The sequence below is a fragment of the Anguilla rostrata genome, chromosome 2 (genome assembly GCF_018555375.3).
Source record: "Anguilla rostrata isolate EN2019 chromosome 2, ASM1855537v3, whole genome shotgun sequence".
NCBI classification, from domain to species: Eukaryota; Metazoa; Chordata; class Actinopteri; order Anguilliformes; family Anguillidae; genus Anguilla; species Anguilla rostrata.
In genome coordinates this window covers 36,893,130-36,907,911 of record NC_057934.1, presented here as the reverse complement: position 1 = coordinate 36,907,911, position 14,782 = coordinate 36,893,130, and the positions used below count along the sequence as shown (strand labels likewise).

At 46.6% G+C, this 14,782-nt stretch overlaps 1 protein-coding gene across 1 annotated transcript in view; it reads right to left on the bottom strand.

The window, feature by feature from the left end:
• Window positions 1-2,954: 2,954 nt before the first annotated feature.
• The window catches only part of LOC135247930 (LIM and SH3 domain protein 1-like), a 35,393-nt gene continuing 23,565 nt past the window's right edge, over window positions 2,955-14,782 (bottom strand). Inside the window, exons 4-7 of the mRNA XM_064321921.1 lie at window positions 13,241-13,348; window positions 9,977-10,052; window positions 9,098-9,213; window positions 2,955-7,471 (exon numbers count right to left, since the gene is read on the bottom strand). Coding sequence (XP_064177991.1) covers window positions 7,298-7,471; window positions 9,098-9,213; window positions 9,977-10,052; window positions 13,241-13,348 — 474 coding nt within the window. The 3' untranslated portion in view covers window positions 2,955-7,297. The remainder of the gene's footprint in view (window positions 7,472-9,097; window positions 9,214-9,976; window positions 10,053-13,240; window positions 13,349-14,782) is intronic.

The window sequence follows — 14,782 nt, the reverse complement described above, 5'->3', positions numbered from 1 at the left end:
TTTCTATGCAGATGACACCCAAATCTATATCAGCTCTACATCCACTAATCAGCCACCCACTGCCATCACTGAAACTGTCTGACACACGTCAAATCCTGGGGCCTCATTTATAAAACGGACTTACGATAAATTTAAGTATGACTTGCACAGAAAACCACGTATAAGTAGTTATTTATAAAACCTTACTTTGATGTGGAAATGATCTTATCTCTATGTAAAGTCTAGACTTGACGCAAGTTATTTTCCTGCTGGTTATATGGCTATTTTTTTCCCTTGCAGTTAAAGCCAAACAGGTAGCTTGGGAGTGTGTTGCCGCTGCAGTGAACGAGGTGGGGCAGCAAGACAGAACTGTGGCTGTTCTGAAAAAGAAATGGTCTGACCTTAGTTTGTCAACCCACTATTTAGTCCACCGACTAATACGCGTTGCCTGTCTTCAATCTCCTCTACCATCGCTGTGATCTCTCGTCTTCCAAAAAGTTTGCTTTTCTCTTTTGGTCCATGATTATTCCTGACTAAACCCTCATTTGTGCTAGCATTATATAAGGGGAAATCACTGATTGTAAGGCACGTTCAGGTGCCGTCAATTTTAAGTTAATTCGAGATTTATAGATCACAGGTGCGTAAGTTACAAATGGGCTTCTTAGAACCTGCGTAAACAAGGTTTTTTATGCTCAGTATCTTTTATAAATCGAACGTAAACACACCATCGGAAATGATCTTAAGATTAAGTTCAAGTATAAATCTAAGAACATTTTTATAAATGAGGCCCCAGGATGCAGCACAATTTTCTCAAACTCAACTGTGAAAAAACTGAAATCATTCTCATCGGACCAAAACCCAAACTCACAAAACTACATGACTTCTCTCTCAAAGCACATCAATAACACTGTCAATGTTTCATTTTTCCATCTACGCAATATCTCCAGACTCAGACCCTCTCTCACCCATCCCGATGCAGAAAAACTCATCCACGCATTCATATCTAGCAGACTGGACTACTTTAATGCACTCCTCACTGGTCTTCCCTCCCACCTCCTACACAAACTGCAACTGGTTCAGAACTCGGCTGCAAGAATACTTTCCCGCACATCCTCCCGGTCTCACATCACCCATGTCTGGAAAGATTTACTATTGGCTCCCAATCACATCATCAGGCATCACATTCAAACTCCTCCTCCTATCTATAATGCCCATACCCCTCTGACCTCCTTCTCCACTACCACCCCCAACAGTATCGTTCAATCACTGCCGGCCTCTTCACCACCATCCCTCTGCGCGTCTTTGCGCCGCCTCTCCAGACCCTCCCCCTGACACCATACTAGACTCACTTCACCTCCTTCAATATCTTAAACCCCTTTTAGCCTTCCCTTGATGTCTTTTCCCTCTGTCCATACACCTCCTACACCACTGTACACGTCCACGCATTTTCTGTTTTTTTGTTTTTTATTGTTCTTTTTTTATCTTATGCTTGTACCCTGGTTTCTTTTGTTAATTGTTTCTTCCCTGTGTTGTAAAGTGTCTTTGAGACTATGAAAAGCACTATATAAAATAAATGTATTATTATTATTAGAAATGCAGAAGTTGATGCTATTCATTTTTTGGTAAGACTGGGATACATCTTCATTATGAAACTGTTTAAAGATAAAATATAAAGACTCCACTTCCATTACAGATGACTCCCAGCAAACTGGAATATATTTTGTATTTTACAGATATAAACTCACAGTATGACAGTATACAGTATTTACATGGGAATACTACTAAATTAAGGCAATCCTGCATTTATTTTTTTTCTTCAAAGTTTATTTGCATTTATCTGAGACAAATACACATGAATAAATTCACCAACTCAAAATACAGAATTAAAACATTTTTGTGAAATGAAATATGGTCAAAACCAGCCAAAGTGTCTCTTCCATCCATTCAATCCTCCTATTGCTTCTTCATCCTTTTAGGAGCGTCTTCTATGTCAACCAGCAGGAGACGCTTTTCTCTTATCTCCTTAAACATGTAGGGATAGACAAAGATTGACTTCCAGTTGACACCAAATCGACAACATTGTGTCATGAGCGTCCTATAGTATGCCTACATGATACTATAGGCCTATATCCCCACACGATTGGACAAAGGGCGTGCATTAAGGCATTAACCCAGGGAACAGGACGGAAATGTGACGTCAGAATTATTTACGTCATTGCCAAATGTACTTAAATAGTACAACACATTTAGATTCTTCAAGAACAGTAATTTTTTAATGGCGAGAAAGGGGGGAAAAACAGCATAACATACATGGAGGATGCATAAAAAAACACTAAATATAAGGCTCTATAAGGGCTATTATTCTATAGTACGTCTACTATTCTATAGTACGTCTACGTGGTTGTGGACTTGTCGTAATTTATTGTCTAACATTTAAACATACCTTTATTTGCAGGATGTCCAGTCGAACGATGCATGTTATGCCGAAATGTCTGCTTTTTTCGTCCCATCACAATGACGCAGACAGTCTGTGCTCCCGCGTTCTTCACAACATGTAGATGATGTAGGACAAGAAGGCGACACCGATGATGGCGAAAAATATTAAAACTAATACGTCCAACATTGTGACAAAATCTGCAAATCGTGCTGCAGTAAGTGCGAGAGGAAGGAATGAGTAATGGACGAGAGGCGTCCTGCGTTGCAAAGCTCAATCTTCCGCAACACAGGATGGATGAGATTGGTGATCAACGGAGCGGAAAAATAGGCTGGGTACCACAACCTCGGTTTAGAAAGAGATACGCGCTGCTTAAACGGATTATTTCGTGTTTTTCAACGAGTATGCGAGAACGAAGACATAAATTCAAATATTAAAAATGCCGCGCTATCGGGAAGTAGTCAGGCTATATCCTAGTCAGGTAGTGAAGTTTTGAAAACATGCCACCACGCTGAAACATTAAGCACAAGAGGCGTCCGGGTAAAAATGACATTTTATTGGATAGTCAGTACACGTAATTTGACAGGGCAGCAAGAGATGCTAATCAAATTCCTGATATTCAATGAGTCGCGGATTTATGCATAGTATGCAAAGTAAAATGAAAATAAAAATAAAATTTAATGAATCTTATTTTTATGCTTTTATTTGTATGCATTAATTTACTTTTTTCTTACATTGAATATTTGATGACAGAAAGGAATATTTTAGCAAAATAACATTAAGACCATATTAGCACAAACGAAGCAGACAGATGTATGCATTGGGAAGTTGGGAGTACGCCTCTACAGACGGTGAGGGTTGGAGAAGGAAGATGAGGAAGAGGGGGTGTGGTCTTAGGGCAGCCAATTTCGGTGGGAGGTGGGGTGAATGAGGCAGCCCCCACCTCATCCTCCTCACAACACAGCACACAACAGGAAGTAGAGACCCTCTCCCATCAGCGCAACAGAGAGTAGCGGGAAGCTTATGCTTCTGTGGTCGATCCAATAGGTCTTTCCTCCCCCTTCCACTACCCCATTAGCTCTACGCTTCGTTTCTGGCGCGATGGGGCACTGCCAGATTAAAACCTTTTCCCCCTCCTCTCATCAGCCACCAGCGCGGACTCTCAGCAACGGACCCGGCGGGATTCGCTGCGAAAGCCCCGATCGCGTTTCCCCACAACAAGCCTTCGCACCGGACCACCGCAAACCTAGAACACATCACTGCAAAAAAACCACTGGTTCAAGAGCACTCTGCTCCAGACTGAGCCAAAGCTTCCCAACCAATAATTTAAAATCCAAAAACTTTCATGGCGCACTTGAAACTCGGCACCACGACAGCTGCTGTTTACCGGCGGTGGAAAGTCCAGGGGTCAGAAAGTAAAAGTCCTGCCATGTGTTTCTTCCGACCATTAATTCAGACAGCTGATTTCCCTAATTAGTTCTACCCCTTGGCTGAAACGAAATCCTGGTTATTGGAACAAAATACTGGGGAGGACCTTTACTTTCTGAAGCTGGATTTTCTACCTCTGCTGTTTACATAGCCTAACAGCGAAACGCTGTTATATGTAGCAGTATTATCTACGGAAGGGTCGCTCTACTCCAGGTCCTGTGGACTCGGTGTCTGCAAGTATTGGCTCCAACCATGCACTACACCACCTGGTCCAAGGAGGTAAAATAATTGGCGAAATCAGGTAGTTGTGGTGCTTGGTCGGAGCAAATATCTGCTGACACTGGGGCCTGCAGGACCTGGAGTTGACTAGCGCTGATCTATGGGCTCCAATATCACCCGTTCCGCAACAACGGGTCACTCTTGAGCATGGCACCATAGGAATTGTGAAATGGAGTAACATCCATCATAATAATGCACCGTTATGGCCACCATAAAAACCGTGATGATTAATGCCTCACCATGCATGTCACTCTGACACTTATTAGATCCCCCTTTTTAGTTTAGTTACATTATTTCAGTCATGGAATTCACTAAATTTACCATTCACCTAAAAAAAAAAACCCAAACACCACCAAAGCCTTAGCTTCACAAATCATTCCCATAAGAGCAAAAAAAAAGAAAAAACAATCCCTCCAAATAATGAAATAATCCTTAACACTGAATCCGTGACTTAAAACTACGATTTCCCCAAACCAGACTGCTAATCCTTCGTCCACCTCGAAACTTCGCGTTTTCCATAAATATACATTTACACATATTTTCGGTTACCTATGCTTTGAAGCGCTGTTTTCGTCGCTCAAAATATTTCCGCTTTCGATTACAAAAATGTCCTTTTTTTTTAACCACCCTTCTTATTCTTCGTTGAAACAGTCACAGTGCATTTGGTCCTGGAGGACCACAGTGTCTGTATGCATGCAGTAGTGGTTTCCTTCCAATCAGCAGCCAGCTAAGGCTTTGAGAGCAAGGTGTGTGGACTCATCAGCCAATCAATGATTAAACGTAATCGCTACTGCTGAAACACACTGAAGACCCACAGACACTGTGGCCCTCCAGGAGCGGAGTTTGACGCTTCTTCTACGGTAGGAAGATGAGACAAAGAACGGAGAGCGGAACGCGGGGCACGAGAGCGTTGCCGAGGGTTACTCTCGACCCCAGTGGAATGTCAGGAAAGGACCCTCCTCGTGAACACGCAGGGACTCCCCTCCCCCCCCCTCCCCTCCCTCCCCCAAAAAGCGAGCCGTGGGGCCACCCTCCTCCTGCCTCCCAGAGGGTACGGGCCGGCTCCTCAAGCGAAGCGCTATGTTCCCAGCTTCTCTGGGCCTGCTCTACGTACACACAGCGCTCGTCTCAGGACAAAACCAGCCTTCGTCCCACTTACAAACATTACTTGCATCTGCAGGGGCCGTTAACCCTTTGGACCGACCCGCGAAGAACAAGACGGCACGCGCCGCGCGGTTTATGGCCAGCGCTCGTCAGATACGCTCAGATAGGCTTGTGCGAACCCCCCCCCCCCTTTCCCCCCCACAGAGAAGCACAGTGACCTCAGAGAAATTCTCTCTGAATTCGGCACACGGGCCCCTCTGCACGATTCTCTCCGTAGCCACGGGACTATTCAGTTCCGTTAAGTGCTGTTAAGCGTGTTTGTTTTTTTTTTACAAAAATCCGCTGGTCTGAGCTGTGACGCTTGCCTACGGGACTTCCCCGGGTGCCCTCGCGACCCAAGGTGTCTCTCCCGCCCTCGGACAACGGCACCGAGATGACGAGCGCGTCGCGGTCAGGCGACGACAGCGCGGCCACGCTGACGACAAAGACAACAGGAGCGAGCGCCAGACGGCAGCGGACGGCCCCGTTCTCTCTTCGACCCTCGGCCCTCGCTTCTCCAGTTTGACTGGAACGCTGCGTTACACACAGTCACGAATGGAATGATGAAAGTCATTTTGGAATTGTGCAGGGCCTGTCTAAAACCACGGTTCCTTCATTGAGACGGGTCAGATCGCCACTGAAACCCGGCATTGTAATAGACAGCGATGTCCACCTAAACCCTTGCACCCTTTTTTAAACCGCTATAAAACAGAGTGCCATGTTTACACCCCAAAGTGCACAGGTGGTGAAAAATCTTCAACCCCGAGCTCTTTGCCGTTTCAGTATGGGTATGATTGTAAATGCCGGTAAAGTTATGTTACTATGCTCACAAGCCCCACCCCTTAGGCTCTCAGGCTCCTTCACACACACACACACACACCAATAGGGTGATCAATGCCTGATTACTACCCAATTCCAGTATTATGGCAATGCCCACAATGCCTAGCTAGACAGCTGCTACAATAAGAACATTGTATTCACATATATATAAACAGGCTTTTGGTAAAGTGATACTCAATTGACCAAGGCAGCAGCAAAGGGGCATCTGAATGAATGGAATGTACTTAGATACAACTCGAGAACTGCTCGAAATGCGTGAACAGAGCAAGACTGTGTGTGGAGGATAAGGAGACATTTTGTCCTCTGCTAAATGGTCAGGAATTTCTGCAGAGGTCAAAGGTCAGGACTGCACAATCAAGGAATGTCAGAGGTTTGCACTGGTCAGAAACGGAGGAGCCACATACAGTATATCACTCATGGCCCCCTGTGGCTCCCCCTCCATCACCATCTGGTTACACCCAAGAAAATCATGACCAGCCTGAACAGGCTTGCCACACACAAGGGGAGGACAGGGGCATTGTGGGTAGCTCAATGATGTTTGCAAGCAAAGGTTCAAAAAATTTGCCCAGTTCCCACTGGCTGTGGTTTTTGACCACCCAGGCTCATTTGGCGTCCCCTTGCTGACCATAGAACTCTCTACTGCCACGGCATCCAGATGATGTCAACCAGATGCTGGACTGACCAGGAGCTTCAGACCGTCTGAACACCTTAATGTGAGCTCTGTGCTGGGTCCATAGCGTATGCCTGAAGTGCTTCAGGGGTGCGGGTAGTTTAAGACACTGGTGTGTGTATCAGCTGAGATTTATGTGCCACTTGGGATAGCACCTCCGTTGACCAAGGATTTAAGACAGACGGACGAACAGACAGACAGACAGAAAGCCTGCAGCATGGGCTCTGTGCAGAAGAGCAGGCATGAATAGATCTGAGCTTTGGAACTGAATGCGCAAGATAAGAAAAACCAAAAACAAATAATAATAATAATAATAATATAGAGAAAGCGTATTAAATTGAGGAATGAGATGGCACTGGGCTTTTGATTTTCATATTTTCCTCCCTTCTTTTACCTTGTCTTCCTCTCTCTCTCCCTCTCTCCCCCCCCCTCTCTCCTCTCTCCTCCCTCTCTCCCTCCCCCTCTCTGTCTCTCTCTCTCCCTGTCTCTCTCTCTCCCCCCCTCTCTCCCTATCTCTCTCTCTCTCAGATGGCTTCCACGTAGTTGGCAGGCAGCATCCCCTGCTGGCCGGTGCGCTCCACGCGGCCGTACATCCAGCCCTCGTCGATCTGCTGCACGTCCAGGATCATGTCCCCGTCCAGGAAGGACACCTCGTCTTCGTCCGCCGCCGCGTAGTCATAGACAGCCCGGTACCGCTTCTGCACGCACAGACACGCAGGGTTAGAGGAGAGCTCCACACATCTACAGACACGCGGGGTTAGAGGAGGGCTCCACACATCTACAGACACGCGGGGTTAGAGGAGGGCTCCACACATCTACAGACACGCGGGGTTAGAGGAGGGCTCCACGCATCTACAGACACACAGGGTTAGAGGACAGCGCTACACATCTACAGACACGCAGGGTTAGAGGAGAGCTCCACACATCTACAGACACGCAGGGTTAGAGGAGAGCTCCACACATCTACAGACACGCAGGGTTAGAGGAGAGCTCCACACATCTACAGACACGCAGGGTTAGAGGAGGGCTCCACACATCTACAGACACACAGGGTTAGAGGACAGCGCTACACATCTACAGACACGCAGGGTTAGAGGGCTCCACACATCTACAGACACACAGAGTTAGAGGAGAGCTCCACACATCTACAGACACGCAGGGTTAGAGGAGAGCTCCACACATCTACAGACACACAGGGTTAGAGGAGGGCTCCACACATCTACAGACACACAGGGTTAGAGGACAAGCTCACACATCTACAGACACCAGGGTTAGAGGAGGGCTCCACACATTACAGACACCAGGTTAGAGGAGAGCTCCACACATCTACAGACACGTGGGGTTAGAGGAGAGCTCCACACATCTACAGACACCGGGGTTAGAGGAGGCTCCACACATCTACAGACACACAGGGTTAGAGGAGAGCTCCACACATCTACAGACACAGCAGGGTTAGAGGAGAGCTCAAACTTTTCTGCAGACATGCACTGCAGGGTTAGAGGCAGACTCCACACACTACAACACGCAGGCGTCACAGAAACCCCACACACACAGACAGCAGTTAGAGATGAGCCCACACATCTACAGACACGCACATTCAGATGATGAAGCTTCTCACACATCTACAAACGCAGGGTTAGAGGAGAGCTCCACACATCTACAGACACGCAGGGTTAGAGGAAAGCACCACACATCTACAGACACACAGGGATAGAGAAGAGCTACACACACATCTACAGACACACAGGGTTAGAGAAAAGCTCCACACATCTACAGACACACAGGGTTAGAGGAAAGCTCCACATATCTACAGACACACAGGGTTAGAGGAGAGCTCCACACATATACAGACACGCAGGGTTAGAGGAGAGCTCCACACATCTACAGACACGCGGGGTTAGAGGAGAGCTCCACACATCTACAGACACACAGGGTTAGAGGAGAGCTCCACACATCTACAGACACACAGGGTTAGAGGCAGAAACTCAAACTGTGTCTGCTGAAATGCAAACATGCACACTGGGACCAGGCCAGAAACTACTACTAAACACACACACATGCGCGCACACACATAAACACACACACACGCACATGCACACACACCCATGCACGCACACACATGCATGCACACGCACACATTTCAGATGATGACTAGTTTCATTTCTTCCCACAGATGTGCATGGCCTACAAACAGCAACAGAACACGCTGTAAGAAAAAGGGGAAGAGTGAAGTTTTGAAAAATAAGGATGAATGAGCAGACACTACTGGAAAAGAGTAATAGGAGGAAAAGAGAGGCGGCATGTGGAAGAGCACAGTTCCTCACCCCGGCACTAGGGGGCGGCGCAGCAGCGGCAGAGCGCACCGGCTCAGCAGCTGGTTGGTAGTTGTAGTTCTGAGCCTTGGGTGGGTTGGTTGGGTTGGTTGGCTGATGATGATATGCTGCAGGCAGACAGACAGACAGACAGACAGACACAGACAGTCAGACTTAGTCCCAGAAAGGGAAACAATTTCCAACTCCTGATACTGCCTCTCAATATTTCACATATCTAAAAAAATCTTAAACTTATCTGATTTTATACATACCTGAAAAAAATCACCCACTAATATGCACACCTGAAAAAAATCACCCACTAGTCTACATGCACAATAAAAAGTCATGGAAACCGGCACTGAAATGCTTGATAACCTTTAAATATCAAAAGGACCATGTTCTGTTTTTTTCCCCAGTTTTTCACACCAATTCATTTCATATTTGAATCTACATAATCTTCTAAAATGGCTAAGACACAATGGGCCTCATTCACAAAACTTCTCTTAAATTATTCTTACTTTTGTTCTTTAAAATGTTCCGATGAAAAAACAGTCTGGGATTCATGAGGGATGTGTGGACCTTTGTTTTTGTGCATATGACAGGTGTATGAGATCAAGAATCCGTGCTGTTTGTACATTTTATGCACAATCCTGTTCATGTGATCAGCATAAGGAAACAGCCAAGAACACATACAGATAAGAAAAAAAACGATGAATGTCAAAATGTTGGTGGAAATGTTCTTGCCCACAGTTTATGATCAAATGTGATCGTATGCATTTTTCGTGAATGAGGCCCAGTGAGTGTATTCGTCACCACAAACGAGAGTCGGCGATTGACGGCACAGGTTTATAGCATTTATTTTGAAATTGTTCCAGAAATTCACGTGCGTACCTGGAGCGGCGTTGCTATCAGGGGGCCCAGCTTCTCCTCCCATCCGACCCTTCTCAAAGTCCTCATGGTACTTAATCTGCAAGTACACACATTTTCAAATGAGAGAAGATGACCCGGTAAATGTCCTCTGTAGATCTGTGTCTACCCGCTCACAGTCTCTTGTTGCCACTGCCACCTGTTTAGGTGCAGACTGCTCCGTGAAGAGATTCGCTGATCCATACAGTGATGTCTGTTTGTTTTGCACGCCATTAAGAATGTTTTACAAAACAAACTGCTGCAAACGCAACTCCACGTTATGACCACTAGGGGTCACCACTGTCCCAATTCCCCTCCCCCCCGCTTTCTTGTTAGGTGCGGCACTGCATACGATTCCGTTTTTAGAAGACGGGAAAGCTGAGGGGAAATGACGTTTCCACCGGCGTTCATGTGACCCCACTGTTGCTAGGCGACACCCATTGACACATCATGAGTAACAGGTAGGAAGCGAGAGACCAAGAAAAAGAGACGGAGGGGAGGGGTAAAGAAGGAGCGCTCCTCAGAACGTGCGCCAGAGCACGTGAAAGAGAAAGCGTGTCAAAATATCCCTTCACCTCCCGAAAGATGTGCTCACCACAAGACCCAACACTGAGGGACATTTCCTGGACTAAATAGCCACTAACTGCTTGCGCCGTTAAGAGGAACTAATACCAACGCATTTCAGTAAAATAAACCTTTGTTCTTCTAGTACATGGTGCTGAACCATAACCAAATTGACCCCCATGTAAAAAATTCTGAGCTTCCTTGTTACTCGCAGAAAGCGGCTAACGTGCTTTCGCTGAACGATTTACATTGCAGCCATTTACATTGAATTTGGTTATGATTTCAGCAAGGTGCTAAGGCACGAGAACTGAACGGCTATTGTGCTGGAGAGCTAGCGCAAACGCGTGGGCATGTTCAAGCAGACAGGGCAGGCAGGGAGGCCCAGACCAGAGCTTCATATTTTAAGTGTGTCAGAAATACAGAAACATGGAACGAGACAGAAAAAAGGGGGTAGTGGGGGGGGAAGTTGTAGACAAGCGACAGAAAGGAACGGATGTGTCTGGGCATGAGCGGAGACTCCTGAGTTGACGAATCGCAGTCTTGAGGAACACGTTTCAGACATTACTGAGATCCCCGTGATTTGTCCCTATACGGCCGAAATTTCACATAAACATACTATATTCTCCACAGGCATCTGTCGCTGCTGGCAGTTGGCACTATAACTGAAAAAGTTCAGAATATGTTGAAGTGTCTGCGAAATGCATTTTCACAGGCTGTCCATATGAATTACGCTCCCGAAGGTTCTCCTTATGTCAAATATTTTATTTCCACCGACAACATAAATGAACAAGGGACAATTTTCAAATGGTACTGAAAACACAAACAAAATAAACAGCTACCTCTTTCGGTTCCGCACTCCCACACTTGGGTCAATATACTAAACACAGACCAGTCTGACCAGTCCCTAAAATGAGAACTAAAATAGTTCTCCTGTAGCGAGGCAAACCGTAATGAAATGCACAGTGCACGGGCCTGCCCTTCTCCATCAGAAGCTACGCATTACAGCACACAACCGCAGCAAAAGAACTACGCGTAACTATGCAAAGTTTTTATCGAAACTTGACAATGAGGAGAAGGTCACAACTTCAAGCGGGTTGCAATCCTACGCCGAGCTACAAATTAAAGATATGAATTCTCAGCCACCAGCCTGTTGCCAACTGGAACGATTCAATGCAAAACTACTGAATGCCTCCCATCCGAACGCAGCTTGCAACACAGCCAAAGAGCCTACTGTGAATTACCACCGGCAGATATGATCTGACATGATGCCGCAGAAAGATAGATGCACGTGAACAAAAATGCTTTATTTCAACCGTTTAGACACAGTGCTTTTCTTTTAAAGATGAATTAAAGGACATTTCGGAAATCTCAATTTGATCCATGAGGATCAAATGGAGCCTATACTTCCAAGAAAACAGCTTTAACAAGAAGCATGAAAATACTGCAATTTAAATTTCCTTTGCTTATATGAAATGGCTTATCTCGTATACAGCTAAATTGTCTGAAAATCCCCACTGAACCATTTGGTACTTGAGTTTTTAATGTATCACAAGGCCTAAATTGCTATATGTGAGTAGCTGCATATTGATAGTGTTAAATAGAATGCAATATAAAACAATGTAAAACGTAATACTTCAACTGGACAAAAACATATCCTGGACCATATACGTAGTTCGTCTCAGTGTGGGAAGGTGGTGTGTGTGTGTATGAGTGTGGCTGCATCTCGGCGAGTTTACTGCGGTGTCACTCAGGGCCGACGCAGCTCCCTGGAGTCCCGACCTGAACAGGCAGGAAAGGAAGGACTGCATCCTCTTCACGGCGCTCAGGAAAAGGAGGCTGGACGCGTCCCCAGAAGTGGGTGTGTACCTGTAAGCACGCCAGCGCGTGTCCGTGTGTCTGCTTTTCTGTTTACGCTAGCGCCTCGCGCTTTCTGCGACAGGTCGCGGTCTGCAAGATATGAAAACTTGCTCCCTGGTTGCCCCCGGTGTTTTTTAAATCACCGGAAGAGCAGACAAAACAAATTCACTTGTTTGGTATAACAAAACACGAGCTGGCCGGCCCGGAGGGTCCGCGCTGAACGAACCCGTGTCTCTAGTTCCCCGTATTCGGCGCGCCCGTGTTTTTTTTTTGCAACTGCGTCGCGTCTCCCTGATGCAGTAACACCTCCCTAATCAGGCCGGCGGAGACCGACAATTACCCAGCGCCCGCTCGCCAATTACCGCATTACGGCACACGCCATCTCCCGGCCCGCCCGCAAGACGGCGTGGGGAGCTGAGGGGGCGTGCGCCGCGCGCCGACGCAGCCGGCCAATCGCGCGGCGGGGGCGGCTACGAAACCAGGCCCTCGTTCGTTGAGAAACGACGTCACGAAAAGCTCCGCGGCGCTATGATCCGCGACCAGCTCCCAAAGGAAATCACGGGGGGAAAAGGGAAAGCTCGTTCTTGTTATTAACGCTGGCGGCTGTTAGAAGACGCGGCGCGTTCTTCTTTCCGGTCCGTTCCTTCATTAGGCCTTCAGTTGAACAGGGCCACTGGCCAATCAGAGCGGAGAGCTTTGCCTCGTGACCAGGCGCGATGGTCTCAGGCAGGGGTAAGTGAAGGGGGGAGAGAGAGGGAAGAGGAGGAATGCAGAGAGGTATTTAGAGGAATTAGCGGGGAGATGGGTGGGGATGGGCGGGGGACCTACGTTGCTGATTTGGTCCTGCGTCTTCTTGATTCTCTGCAACTCTGGCGTGTCCGCCACCACACTGAAGCCCTTCCCTTTGTTCTTCTCGAACTCCTCCTTATACAGCACCTGCAAAAGAAAACACACACACACACACACACACACAATGCACACACACACACACCCCGTCAAAACACAAGGCAATATCAGCCACCGTACAATGCAAGGAGTGTCTGCTTCTGAAAAGAATCAAAAGCAAACCACACTGTCGGCATTACAACTTTTTTTTTTTAACTTTTGAAGAAATAACCAAAATGGTTTCATTTTTAACATACATAATTACATATTTCATTACATTACATAATTATTACATTTAATTACATGTTTTAAGTTACATTGTGTTTTTAATAAACCAGTCATTATTACATTATTACATGACATAATTACATATTACATTACATAATTATTATATTAAAATATGTTGCACTGTGCTTTTAATAAACCAGTCACAATGCCTTCTATTCATGCGAGCCAAAAATTCCAAAAATGGAGATTTTATTACGATGCTGACGATAAGAGCACTTCGCTCACAGCAAGAGTAGCTCGTGAAAACAAGGCCCAGGTGAAGCCCGCTGTTACCCTATTCAGCAGAAATGACAGCAACTTCCTGTCAGATGGGAGGAAACAAAGGAAGCAGTGATACTGCCTTATATGGGCAGGCGGTGTGCATGTCCCTCAGTCTTTCTGCAATCGTGTTTGTTCTGTTTGGTAGTGGGAGAGCAAGAGTGACTCCCGCCCCCACAGTGCACTGCTGCCTGACCCCCGCAACAGGACAGGAAGTGGCTAGCCCACATAAAGAGGCAGATGTGTATCGCGGTAATGACACTGAGGACTCAGCCCCCGAAGGCCAGCTATTCATGACACAGCCACACACACACACACACATACACACACACACACACACACACATAGACACACACACACACACACACACACACACACACACACACACACACACACACACACACATTCACACACAGCGACACACACACACACACACACAACAGACACACACACACACAGACACACACACACAGCCCCACACACACACACACACACACACACAGACACACACACACAGACAACACATAGACCACACACACACACACACACACACACACACACACATTCACACACAGACACACACAGATAAATGCGCGCACACACACACACACACACACACACACAGACACAGACACACACATCCACACACAGGGATACAGACACAAACACACACAGATAAATGCGTGCACACACACACACACACACACACACACCATAGTAACTGCAATAAATAAAGGATTTTACGCAACCAAGACAGCTAGCACTGCCACTGTAACTTGTATCCAACCCCATTTTCTACAACGGTTTTGTCCTTGCTGTTAAATGGAGGTAAGAAGAGCTACTTCAGCACTGGCACAGCTAGAGCCAGACAGAGCAAATAAAGCAATGATTGGTGCGCAAACGCCGGGTTGCCAGGTTTTTCCCCCATGTTCCTCCACA